The sequence below is a fragment of the Python bivittatus genome, unplaced genomic scaffold (genome assembly GCF_059951505.1).
Source record: "Python bivittatus isolate LINGU-HERP-01145 unplaced genomic scaffold, Pbiv_v1 ctg000580_np1212, whole genome shotgun sequence".
Lineage (NCBI taxonomy): Eukaryota > Metazoa > Chordata > Lepidosauria > Squamata > Pythonidae > Python > Python bivittatus.
Window position 1 is genome coordinate 25,885,269 of NW_028277087.1, and position 13,330 is coordinate 25,898,598.

The 13,330-nt window shown below is 36.6% G+C and overlaps 1 protein-coding gene and 1 long non-coding RNA gene across 8 annotated transcripts in view; one reads left to right on the forward strand and one right to left on the reverse strand.

The window, feature by feature from the left end:
- Positions 1-9,876, reverse strand: part of MARK3 (microtubule affinity regulating kinase 3) — an 89,691-nt gene extending 79,815 nt beyond the window's left edge. For all 4 annotated transcript variants that reach the window (XM_088149794.1, XM_088149793.1, XM_088149791.1 and 1 more), the window contains exon 1: positions 8,911-9,876. In XM_088149794.1, coding sequence (XP_088005920.1) covers positions 8,911-8,967 — 57 coding nt within the window. In that variant the 5' untranslated portion in view covers positions 8,968-9,876. The remainder of the gene's footprint in view (positions 1-8,910) is intronic.
- An 84-nt stretch (positions 9,877-9,960) lies between these two features.
- Positions 9,961-13,330, forward strand: part of LOC112542685 (uncharacterized) — a 158,502-nt gene continuing 155,132 nt past the window's right edge. For all 4 annotated transcript variants that reach the window (XR_015797682.1, XR_003086338.2, XR_015797683.1 and 1 more), the window contains exon 1: positions 9,961-10,263. This is a non-coding gene — a long non-coding RNA (uncharacterized LOC112542685). The remainder of the gene's footprint in view (positions 10,264-13,330) is intronic.

Here is a 13,330-nt window from a genome sequence, read left to right on the forward strand (position 1 = left end):
TCCTGAGCTACATACATTCTCTTCTACTGTAATCACAAATATTGAAAAGGTAACTAAAATTGATCTAGATTTTTTTCCTTAGTTATACTATTGACAAAGGAAAGTTACTTATTATACCCAGGAAAATAATAATCACTCAGTGATGTCTGTTAGCTACATCAAGTAACTCTGAATACAAACAAAAGAGAACCTGGCCTCATTTACTCCATGGCTTTTCCACTCTCCTACTCTGACCTTTGGTCATCAAAAACATATTTAAAAATTTGAATAATTTATTATACAGATTTAAAAAGAAAATGAATCTATCTGAATATGCAGCAGTTTCTAATCTATTTCCCTCCTAAATACTGAAATTAAGTGACAGAACACTTTCATAAATACAATGATGACTCATGAAAATTTATCTATTTTTTATTATTCCAGTTCTGAAATCATAGAAGAAAACCTGTAAGCAATATGTGATGAATCTATTTTCCTGGATGACACAGATTCTTTTTATAACAAGATAGGGGATGCAGCACAAACTTTTCTATACTCCTATTTACAACCTGAAGTTTAAATGGTGATTTCTATTTCTACTCACAGTTTATCACATTTTCCCAATATTCATCAGCAACCCTTATCTGTTACCAGTCTTCTCCCACTATCCTTTTTAAGGACTTCTTGTCTTTAAAACAGAGGCAGGCAAACATTCAGTAGCCAGATGCCACACACTTTAAAATTACTAGTTTAATAACCATGGGCCACAATGGAAGATATATTTTAATGCATACCATCCTGCACTCATTCTGAAACCTTACAATAGCCACCCCCTCCCCCACTGCTCTGTTGCCCTAAATGCTGGCTGGAGATTATAGGATGATTATAAGAGTTATAGCTTATCTAAAGGGCACTACGCTGAGGACAGTATACAATACTTGACTGAAGTGTTCACTGTAAGAAAGTGAGTTTTAGCAGAGTTGTGCCACAATAAAGAAAGTTTATTTTTATGTGCTGAATAGGACATGTAATCACATTGTCACTGTGAGTTTCTATTTCTTGCTTACCTAGATTTGGTATGGGCAGATTTCAGATATCAACTTTGTTATTTTGTTAGATCCCAAAGATCAGTTATTGAATATTGTGAGATACATTCTGAATGATTTGGATCTACAAATACTGACTTTAAAGAGCTAATCATCCAGTTAAAAATGGAGGAGAGATTTTCCCCCCCCTATTGTAGGGCTATGCCAAGCATTTGGAGGGTAATTTCCAAAGTGATAAGAATGCCTGTCCAAACCTGCTGCTCAAAATGTTGAGGCAGCATATCCTCTCAGAGGCTTCCCACGGCTGCTTCAAGGGCCTCCCATATTGTCTGAGTCTGCTTCAGTAGCAATCCCAGTGAAAGTGACCTGAATCAGCCACATCAAGTTTTTGAAGCCATGACATCCTGACACTTCAAACAGTAGGTTCAGAGAAGAAATTTGGTTATTTCATGAAGTACCCTTCCAAATACATTCCATAACCCTATTGAACAATTGGGAATTGGAAGTCATTGTCCATTCAGCAATCTATTCAGCAAACCGTTCAGCAATCTATCAGTGTTTTCCTGTTCTGTAGATTAGTATAAACAGAAGGTGAAATTGATTTAAGCTGTGGATTAAGCCTGGGATATTTAAACAGCTATATCATAACATCACACATGTTCTTGGTTTTATATTAATATATATATTTCACATCTGATCAACCCAGAGTTCTCACTCGAGGCACAAATGACCAAGCTAAAGTTATCCTCCTTTGGACACATTATACGAAGTCCTAGCTCTCTGGAGAAGGCTCTAATGCTAGGAAAGGTAGAAGGAAAGTAGAGAAGACAACCAACAGCCAGGTGGATGGTTTCAGTTACAGTGGCAATGGTTGCATGATTGGAAGACCTGAAGGACCAGGCTAGGGACAGATCATCATGGAGAAAATCTATGTGATCAATAAGAGTCAACAATCACATGATGGCACATCATCATCATCATGTTCACTGTGAACTCCAGAATGTCATTCTACCAGAATCATGTTAGTACTATGATAATCTTTAGCAATAATCTATGCTACCTTTGAATTTCTATGCATTCAACCACCCTTCTCCAATCTAGTGCTCTTCAGTCACATTTGGACTAAAATACCACGCTGGCTTGAAATTTTGGGCTGCATTTAATGCAGAAGACTGTATTAAATTATCTGTTTCTGCTGAGCAGTTTAATTATTTATTTAGCTTTTTTCCCAGGTACAATTCTATCCTTTGGATAAAAATAAAGTTCCTCTGGTAAATAAAACCATCTCTCAAGGGAATCTGTTAGAGAGGCATACATATTGGACCACTGCTCCCCATCTTAGTGAGAAAAGAAAGCAAAATAGATATTAAGAGAGATATAATGAAACAGCCACAGTGAATTAGAAGACTGTAACCAGAAACCATACTGCATTTTAAAAATTGTAACAATGTACAATATAATATAACCCCCGCTCTCTGGACCTACTTTTTCTTCTGCACAATTATGCAGCTATTAAGACTGCTGAACTAATTGACCAGATTCACTACGTGATATTTACCAAAGGATCATCACTTTACTGAACAGCTCAATCTTCTGAACACATATTTTAATATTTGTCTATATTCAAAAATTAATAAAATGCTTTTCAACAAATTAAATATTTAAATCTGACTGGAAACTACTGGTCTAGAGTACCACAAAAAATGCAAGAGGAATAGTATATTCAGCAACCACTAGAAAGCTAGCAATATTGTCCTGCGAAGATAAGGAGTTGACTCAGCAACATGGAGTCCTTCTTCCTATGATATTCTCATCTCTCAGTATAACTTTATTTCACATGAAAGTTTAACAGCAAAAGTCAAAGACAACAACATGTATTCCAAATATAGAATACTATCCATAGCCAATCGCCAGACTGGACAAGAGTGACAAAGCTAGGCATCATCATGCCAAAGAAGAACTGGGAACAACTCATTAAACTTTGGCAGTATGTATCTCCTCATCACCAAGAGGCTCCTATAGCACTTAAATTCATATTTTCATTGGAACGTTTCTCAGCTTTTGTTTGGTTGCATCAATAACTAAGAAGCAATTTTAATTTGGATCACTGTATATTATAATACCATCATGATAAATAATATATAATAATTAGGTACAGTTATTAATCACAAAGCACTCGTATTTCAATCTTAAATTATGTCAGTATATCTCAGTTACCTGAATACCTGAATAAAGAACTGGCAACCATTTTGAGCCAGGAAGCATATTTGGAAATTTGAGCACATGCCATGGTCATTCTCAAAGAGTAACTAACGGCTACTGTAGTGAACATGGCCAGTTATAAAATACAGTATCAATTTTACTACAAGCTGATGATTGTGCTTTCTGAAATCCCTTCCAGACTCACAGAATATTCTGTACCACCCTAATACTTTTTAATTTTTCTGTGGAAGCATGGCCAAGATTCAGCCTTCAAGACACAAGTCAGCAGAATGGCACCCACAGCCACCAACATTTCTACAACACTCATGTATGCAGGCCCTGCACCTTAAGTAAACACACACACACACACACACACACACTAAACATAGCTAAACTCTCGAGCTTTTTGCATATGGCACTCCTACAGGATCTCATCACTGAAATTTTGGGAAATTTTGGTAATTTTTATTTTCAGTTTTACATACTTGGATGACTATACCATCTCACAAAATCACACAAGTGCCTGAAAAGGATGCCAGCCACTGTTACAAATGAGAATATTACTAGAAACTGGCACACTGCTCTACAGCATACCAATTTCACAATTTTATTTTTCTACTTAAAAACAAATGATACTTGGTAGATGTCAAGAATTGTATCCATGGGCATACTTGTACCCAAGGGCACCACATTTCCCATGAGCTGCATACTTGGAAGCAAAGTGTAGCACTGAATTTATCACAAAATAAAGAATGAATTAATTAGGAACTAAGTGGATCACCTGTACAAAATAAATTAAACTAAAACAAACGAACTATTTTGCATAGAAGAACATTCCAGCTTCATTTTTACTTTAAGATGAGAACAAAATTGCTGTTTGTTTTACAATCTGATATACTGTCCCAGTCATGCCAAGCTTGTTCACCAATCAGAGTAAGTTCTTACTGTCATCAGCACTGAAATGTAAATATAGCAGCTTAAGAGTAAGACATAGGCAAGCCTGATTCATCAATAAAATTGTCAACCTAGGCCAATTCTCATACGGCTATTGTTAGTGATTATGTATGAAACCAGAAAAACATCCAACGGGCAAAGATCTGGGATTTGTGTTAGGAAATCCCTCTTTAAGATTTTAATCTCATTATGCAATAAAAAGCTATTTTAAAAAGTCAAATTTTGCCCCAAAAGTTCCTTTAGAGATCAAATCCCAGAGATATGTTAAGTTGGGAATTCAGGAATGTAAAGGTCAAATGTCAAGCCTAAAGATATATATGATGGAATCTCATTACTTAACTGCTTTTAAAAAACCCCAAAACACCATTAACAAAATGCTGTGAAACCTACACACTCCAATATACATATTGTATAATGTGATATAGCTGTTAAGTATTTTTAAGATAATATACCTTATTCTTGATTTTCATTTCCAAAACAACTGCATTCACACTTATGTAAGAGTAATCCCCATCTCTAATAACCTCAATGGAAATTACTTCCAAGTAAAAAGCCATTGTGAAAATAGATGATACAAGATTATATATTACTGCATTGGTTGTGATTACTGCTTTTGTATACATGGAGTAGCTTTGACTGAAGAAGTTTATAAATTCATAAATAAAGATGCATCAGCAAGTACACTGGATTCATACTCCATAGCAATGTCCCAACCCTTAAATGTTACTATATAATGGTTCATTTAAAACAAGTCACTTAGCATAGGCAGTTTGATTCATGAACTAATAGTACAACTTAATTCACTATGAAGCCCACAGACTACTGAGAGAGACTACACTGCAAATGCACCATATTGGAATACTGCATGAACACATTCAAAAAGTGATACTGGTAAATCACTTAAAATTTATCCCTTTTGATTTAAATACAGTAACTGATCTATGGCAGATTTTATGGGGCCATAACAAACTCCAATTTTATCCAATTCTTTTATTTCATGCTACAAATGGGTCTTTTAATCATTGAGTAAGATTTGTAGTTAGTTCACAGTGCCTAGAAAAATGCATACCTTATTAGAATAATGTTTTCCAAGTTACTATAACCCAACTTTACTCAATCTGGGGTTCTCCAGATGTCTTAGACTACAGCTCTGCCTATGTTCAACCAGCATAACTATTAGTTGTGTTAACTAGGCTTAATAGCAGTTGCAGTGCAATACACCTGGAAATATCAGCCTGGGGAAAGCAGGCCCAAGCCATTACAATAATATAGTTTAGAAGAAACTCAGTAGCATAAACTAAAGGAAATGTGTGCCTTCAACTCCTGGCAACTGCCTATAGTTTCTTGACAACATTTTTGGAAGTGGCTTGCCAGTTTCTTCTTCCTAAGAGAGTGTGACTGGCCCAAAGTCACCCCACTGGCTTTATGCCTAAGGTGGGAATAGAACTCAGTTTGTTTTCTAGCCTGATGTCTTAACCACACCAAACTGGCTCTCAATCTAAAATAAATTAGGTTTATTTTAGGAACAGTGCAAAGACAATGGGGCATATGCATGTGTGTTTTGCTAGCTAAAATAACATTACCTAATGAGGAAAACTTAATTTGCATCACATATTATTTCCATGTACTCCAATAAAATGAAACTTTGATTTAATGGACCATTTGTGTACAGGGGGTCCATCTTTCCCAAGTGCCCATTAGATACTGAGGTATTTTCTCATAATGATGCAAATGACAACATTTAAATTTAAAAATTAAATTTAAAAAACTATTTTTTTAAAAAAATGCCTTGTCTGGACTACTTTGGATACAACAGTCATGTCCCATATTTCATGGGGATGTCTGGTTGGAAATGCTGCCAGTGGTATCCAAAGTGTATTAAACTGGGAGAGAGGTTATCCATTAAATTGAGGTTTCTCTATACATTTTCCCCCTATATTTGACAGCTGTGGCTTGCAAGGGAAGTATCAAATGTGAAAGCCACAGGGAGAACTGCTCTACACCCCAAGGGTGGATGTTGCAAGTGGAAAAAATAGCGCTAGAATACAAATGAGCATATTCTATGTTGTTAGAATATGAATGAGCATTACATTAGAGTATTGTATATAGAATCTCACAATCAAAGCCAGATTCACTTATAGTGTTAAGCAATGTTATGGTTTGTTTTAGTCTTGATGTGATGTGCAAACCTACTCATTACAGTTTTATGTTATATTTCTGAATCAGACTACAAAGACTTGTTCAACAAAACACAAATAAAAATCCTGTACTCACAGTATGTATGAATGAAACCAAAAAGAGAAGCTCAAGAGCTTAGGTTTGTAAGCACAGTGAAATAATTCCAGAAAGTCAGGTCAAAAATTATAGATTCAGAATAAGCCTTCTGATTTCAGAATATCAAAACCCGAAATTGTTTTTAGAAAATATTATGGTCAGCAGTTTTAGCAAGAAAAAATGATTTGCTGCACTAACGTATACAATTTCACTTTAAAAATTACTTACCAGTATTCCACTACAAGCAGAAGCAAGAACAATGCTCAGTCAGCAGTTTTCTAGAAACCAATATGAAACTGTAATAAACATTATCTATCTTTCCTAGCACCTGAATACTATCTTGGAAAATGTGCACTGGCTCCATTGCATATCTTCTGTACCATCAGAAATGACTAACTTTTAAATAACAAAGTACTGAATCCGTAACAATTTGATAAGGTGTTTTCATTTTAAATCTAGTTCACCTAAAACTTCCCCACTAACAATTATCATATTTGCAGTGAGGAAGTATTTCAACATGAAGAATTCAAGACAAAGCAATTTCATATACAACTCAAATTACAGATATACATTCTGAAATTTAAAATGTATTCAGAATTGTGTATTCTATTCCTGTTTGATCAGAGACAGGCTATAATGGTGCTAGCACATTCATACAAGAAGCCAGTTTTCCTTATTGCTTAGTAGCAGGCTATAACACAATTACAGATAATATGATCTGCAAAGAAGTATAGAAACTTTGCCTCCAATTTGCTAATCCCTACTATGTTTGTCCCCAAGGTACACGCATACTTCAGACTGACAATAAATACTCAATTATGTTCTTTTTAAATAACAATGATACATTCATAAGCTATTTAACAATTCACATAGTCTGGAACTTGAATAATCACATTGGAGTAGAGCATGAGGGCAATCTTCACACATGACTTCTAAACTGCATTAAATGGTTGATGTAGACAACACTAAAATATATAAAGTGGTGTAAAGAAAGTGTAGATGAATAATCCTACTAAATAATTCTTAAACTGACAATGAATTACAGAAATAACCAGTTCTGAACAGTTTTATCTAAAATGAAACTTTGGGAGCTTGAGCTGAAGTCCAAAATGTTCTATAGATGAATTACTGCATTTAACTTTTCCTGAACACAATTCTGCAGGTTGTATCAAGAGCTAAAGCAAACAAAGGAGAAAGTTTTATCAACAGTGATACTGAATACAAAACCTTGATAATGCAACAATTGTTCTAAGCATATTTTCCTCTTCTGTATCTAAACTTGTGTCAATCACATTCAATTAATAACACTGAATTGTTTAATAAGGTGAATCCATTACAAAACATTCAGCTATATTTATCTTTCCTGCATTCAAAATTCTAATGGAACTTAACATTTTCCTTTCATGGAACCTAACAAGCTTCTAGTTTACTATTAACTTGCAATCAAACTAAATGCAGAAAAGAAGCATTTATTTCTTATGTCTTAAGACCTCTATCTATTAACATGTTTCTTCTACAGTACATGATTTCTTTGATAGTCTATTTAAAGTGACAGACCAAGCCAAATGCTTGGATTCAACATACAGTGTGCTTTTCATTTTAAACTTCCACAGAACAGACATCTTTATCTAAGTTGTTTGACACTGTTAAAAATATCATATATTTTATCTAAAATAGAACAGTCTTTTTTCCAATATATATGAAATCAGTAAATTTACTATTTAAAGGTGGATAATTCCTCTTCCACTACTGCCCCCAAAGGGAGCTTAGCTCTCTTATTACCCAAGTGAATATCAGCATCAAAGTTCAAATGGTTCCTTAAAGGAAATACAAATTAGATATGAAAAATATTTATTTAGATAATAGCGTTCATTACCTGTCAGAACAAATGACCCATTCTTTCTCCCAGTATGTTTATTCATGATCCCTTTTTTAGCAATTAATATATTTTACATTTAAGAGTATATGTTCATTTCCCAATTCTCCATTGTATTCTGAAAATGTGTATTTCTAAGCGTGAGGGGCTTATTTTGAAAAAGGTGATAGAAAAAGTAGGATCCCAAAAACAATAAAAAAGAAAGGTTATTACAGGCAGGCCTCATAAGAGCTTTTTTACTGTTGACATTTTGCAACAAACAACCTATAAAAACAACCATTATCAGATTTTCAGCTTCCATAAAACAAATGTTACAGTAGAGAATTCCCAAGGTAGTATCATGCTATATTTTAAATGAATGTTAACTATTTCTCTATATATTATCAGTATTATTACAACTGCTTACACTGATTTTTTTCATTGAAAATAGCAAAGGAAAAGATTTTTTTTCAATAACCTAAGGATCTGCATTATCACATACACTCTGTATGATAGAGGTTAAACATTAATTATTAAAATGGTATTCAGTTACTATGAAACTATAGATTGTACCAATGAAGAATCCTTAAATGCACTCACATTTTCAGTGTCGCGTTCATTCACCGTGGGCAATGGAGTTCTAGTGGACATTTTCATTCACTTAAGCTGAAGCACCGTTTGCAATGGCAAAATCCAGCTATGTATTATATAAAAATAAAAAAAAATCCTAACACCTCCCTCCCTCCAAATACATATATATATATTTACAAAAAAATGTGATTTTACAGCATGATAGCGGTTATCAAGTGCCACCATCAAGAAAAAGGGAGTGTGGGGAGAGAAATTTGAGTTTTTTCCTCCACCACCGCTACCCCTCTTTCTCATCTATATTCCAGTCTGATAATGGAGCATTGTATTCCCCTGGGAATCTTCAGGAATCATCCTATAGACAGATTACGGTCCTTAGAAGTTGGGGATGACAGATTAGAGAAGATTCTCATGGAGCACCAAAAGAAAACATGGGCCAAAAATTGCCCGGTGCCGTAAGAGGAAGAGAAAGCGGGGAACGAACTAGCAACTCGCGAGCGGGAGAGATGGAGCAGCACGCGAGAGTGCAGGGCGCTGCAGCAATACAGCCCAACTAGCAGGCTGCTGAGGAAGGGAAGTGAGAAACCAACAGTCGCTTTCCGCGCAACCACTGTCGGCTGCGAAAGCAGCAAGGAGCCACCCAGAGTTGGTCAAAGGAGCGGGCCGAGCCCCTCAACCTTTCTATCTCTACGCGGATCGCTTCATCGGGCCTCGGCTCTCATGTTTTAATTGCGCCCCCTCCTCTTCCTTCTTCTCCAGCAGAACTCCCAACTCCTCTTTGCCGCCTACCCCAACCCCAAAGAGGCCGGCTCAGGCCCAAGGAGAAAGACTCTTCCGCCACAGCCTGGAGACTCGCTGGGTGGAAAAGAGGAGAACCCTCTGCCGCCGCGCCGCCGCCAAACGAGTTCCCTTTGCTCCCTCAATCAGTAGCAACAGCGGCAGCAAGAGCGCCGCTGCTCCCAGATGATCCAAGATGGCCGCCCGGCTTCCTCTGCTCCTACATGAACCGGAAGAGACCACCCCTTGCACGGAGAAAGGCGGCGGGGAGGGAGAGGCCGAGGGCGCAAGCGCAGGCAGGTGTGCGTGCTCGGGTCGCCTCTTGTTGCTAAGGTGTTTGGCGGAGTTGGAGGGGAGCTTTCCGCGTTGAGGAAGGAAGAAAGTGTTTGTGCTCCTCTTTTGACAGACTGAGGGCTGAGGTGTCCGCAGTCGCCCGCACAACTTATGCTCCCCTTAAGGTTTCGATCATTTTTATTACCGAACTTGGGCGTATCCAGAGAAGAGGCTCTGCGAATGGTTAGAAAATCGAATGTGGAAAAACTAGCCATGGTTAACCTGCACATGAGAACATTCAGGAGAGGTTTAAAGGTACCGTAATTCTAGTATCTGAAAAGGTGATCTGTGTAAGAGCAGACTTGGTTTTCGCTGCTCCAAAGGGCAGTTCGGTACCCGTGAGTGGAAAAAGCAGCTTTTGTTTCCTAAACAAATCGCCTTCGGAAATAGTGGATTCATCTTCATTGGAGTTATTTGAACTGAGGTTGAACAACCATTTCTCTGGAGAGGCAGCTGTGGCTGCAATCAGCAATACAGATCGTTAGGGAGGAAGCCCCTTAGAAGAAGCTCTGTCTCTTCAGGAGAGTGTATTTTCAAATAAGACATGAGTTGCCCATTCTTCAACAGTACATAGGGTACTATAATCAGAAAAGAGTCTATGTCTTGCCCTATAACAGCAAAGAAGAATTATTCTAGTGATATATTATGGTGAGAATGTTCAGGACTTCTGGAACCTACCAAAGGAGATAGCAGATGTGTTTTTCTCAGTTGTAGATATAAGAAACTATTTCATTTACTTCCTATTGTAAAAGTATTTTGCATATTGTATGAAGTGCTTCGCCTTTGAGAAATTCACTCCAATTTACCAGGAGTGCTTGAAATCATGGCAATTTATTGGGAGGAAAAATAAAATTGATCCACAATAGCCTTTAAATATATAAAGTATACTCTGAACTTAACTCTAATATTTCCATGTAAGTAAATGCTCTTGACTCCTAGGATAGTTCCATACAAAGCCTTTGCCACTTTGAAAGCTACTTTAGTTCAATTCTACTTTAACTGTTTCCAGTAGTTGACCTGATTTGTTTCTAACACAACTGCAGAATAATTGAAACTGCAGTTATATGAAGCTTTGCTTTAAAATGCAGTAGCTCTCTGGAGCTTCTGGAATGGTCTGTTTCCCCTTTACCAGAAAAAAAAAAAGTACTTTATTGTGCTTCCCAGCTCCTGGGCTTAATTGGTCTTTCAAGGAAAAATATGGCATAACACCTTGACCATGAAAGAAATTATCCCACCTACGAAAAGGAACTCTGAGGTCAAACCCACAAGAAGGCAATGGCAAATCGCTTCCATAGCATTGCCAAGAATATTGTATAAAAGTGGCTGTAACATTTGATTTGCGTTTGGATGCCAGATTGAGACATATCTATCAGTAGGAAAGTAGTCTTCTAAGAGCTGAGAGAGAGTACAGAACTTCAGAGATTGATCTGAAGGCAATAAAATATAGTAAACCACAAAGAAATCTGGTAATTCAGGATATAAGTATTGAAAGAGTAGTTGTTTTCTTTTCAAGACACATAATAGGAACATGGAAAATGAAAAGCATAAACTAAGGAAACATTGAAGTTGTCAAAGCAGAAACAGAGCATGCTAAAATGGATATTTTAGGAATAAATAATTTAGGTAAACTGAAACAGGCCATTTTAAACTTAGATGATTATGTAATATTGTACACTATTCAGAACTGGCAGCTGCACTAGGTAACCCAGATCAAGAAATCAACTCTATAGGAAGAGTAGAACTACCTTCATTGAGACCGGCTATAATAATAGAATCTTGCAAGTCTGATTGTGCTCTACTTCCCTCCCTTCTTATATTCCCATGAATCAAGGAAGTGTCTGCCTGAGCCACTTCTAAATATTATCTTGTTTTCCAAGGCTTAAAAAATGTTTCAGCCCCCTTTGCCTAGGTAACAATTCTTGCATATTTCCATCATGGTCATTGTCCTTACTATCTACAAAAGCATGAGTCCATATGAAAGAATGAAGTAGCAGTGTTATTCAGAAAAGACTTTGTGAAGCATGTGTTTGGCAGTAAACAACAGGATCACATCTATTGTAGTTAGAAAACAAATACTACACCATTGTATATACCTACTGCAGGGGAGGAATGCTTTGAGGAACTCTATTGCATATTGTAAGAAGTACTAGATGCAACATGAAGAAATAATGTAGTTGTTGGTGATTGGAATGCAAAAACTAGAGAAATGGAGGAGCCTACAATGAGTGGAGATGTAACTATAAAGTTTATAAATTATGTAATAGAATTTTGTAAAGATAATTGTTTATTGCCAAACCCCACTTCAAGCAACATAAACACAGACTCTTTGCACAGATATCACTAGATCATACCATCGGAATCAGGTAGGATATGGAAGATGAAGACATGCAATTCAGTCAGCTAGAACTGCAGGTGCAAATTGTGGAGCAGACCATAAAGGGTGATGTCAAATATATGGGTTAAACTAAGAAAATATAAGGAAGGAGTTGTGCCATTAAAATATGACCTAGATAACATATAATCAAAATATAAGATTTCTTTGATTATTTATGACAATAAGTTGCTTCAATCAACCAATAGTAATGGTTGATTGAAAAAAGCTCTGATAGAGGCAGAATGAGTTAAAGGAAGATGGAAACACCCTTTCCCATGAGGATTATAGAATGACAGAAACATTTCTAGAGAGAATATATTCAGGCAGTGAAACTAGTAGAAAGTGAGGTATGGTGAGCAATAGATAGGCTGTCGAATAGGAGAGCACCAGGTACAGCTAAAATACCCATTGAACTGTCTAAAGCTGTGGAGGAAGAGGCAGTTAAAGTGTTCACAGCTCTATGCCAGCAAATAGGGAACAAGACTGTTTGGCTTTGAGATTGGAAAAGATTGGTACCTATACCTGTACTAAAGAAGGGAGATTCAAGAGAATGGCAAATAGTAAAACAGTTAAAAAGAAGCTACTGTAAGAACTGTTGGTAATGGAGTGAGACAAAGATGCATATCTTATTTAATTTATACAATGGTTATATTATAAAATGACAGAACTGGAAGAAAAGGTGGCTGGAATCAGTTTATCCTAGAAAAAATAAAGACTAACCTCTCAACAAGTAGAAACTCAGATATCTTGGGCATGTAATAGAAGCCGATGAAGGCCTAGAAAAAACTAATATGCTTGTCAAGGTTGAGGGAAATAGATGAAGGGGAAGAAATGGATAAAGCAGACGAATGGGATCAAAGAGATCCTGGAATGTCCTTGGAGGAGCTATGAATTAATACCAGTGACAGGTTAGGAAGGCAAGCATCTGTCCATGCTGTCAGGAGGTAG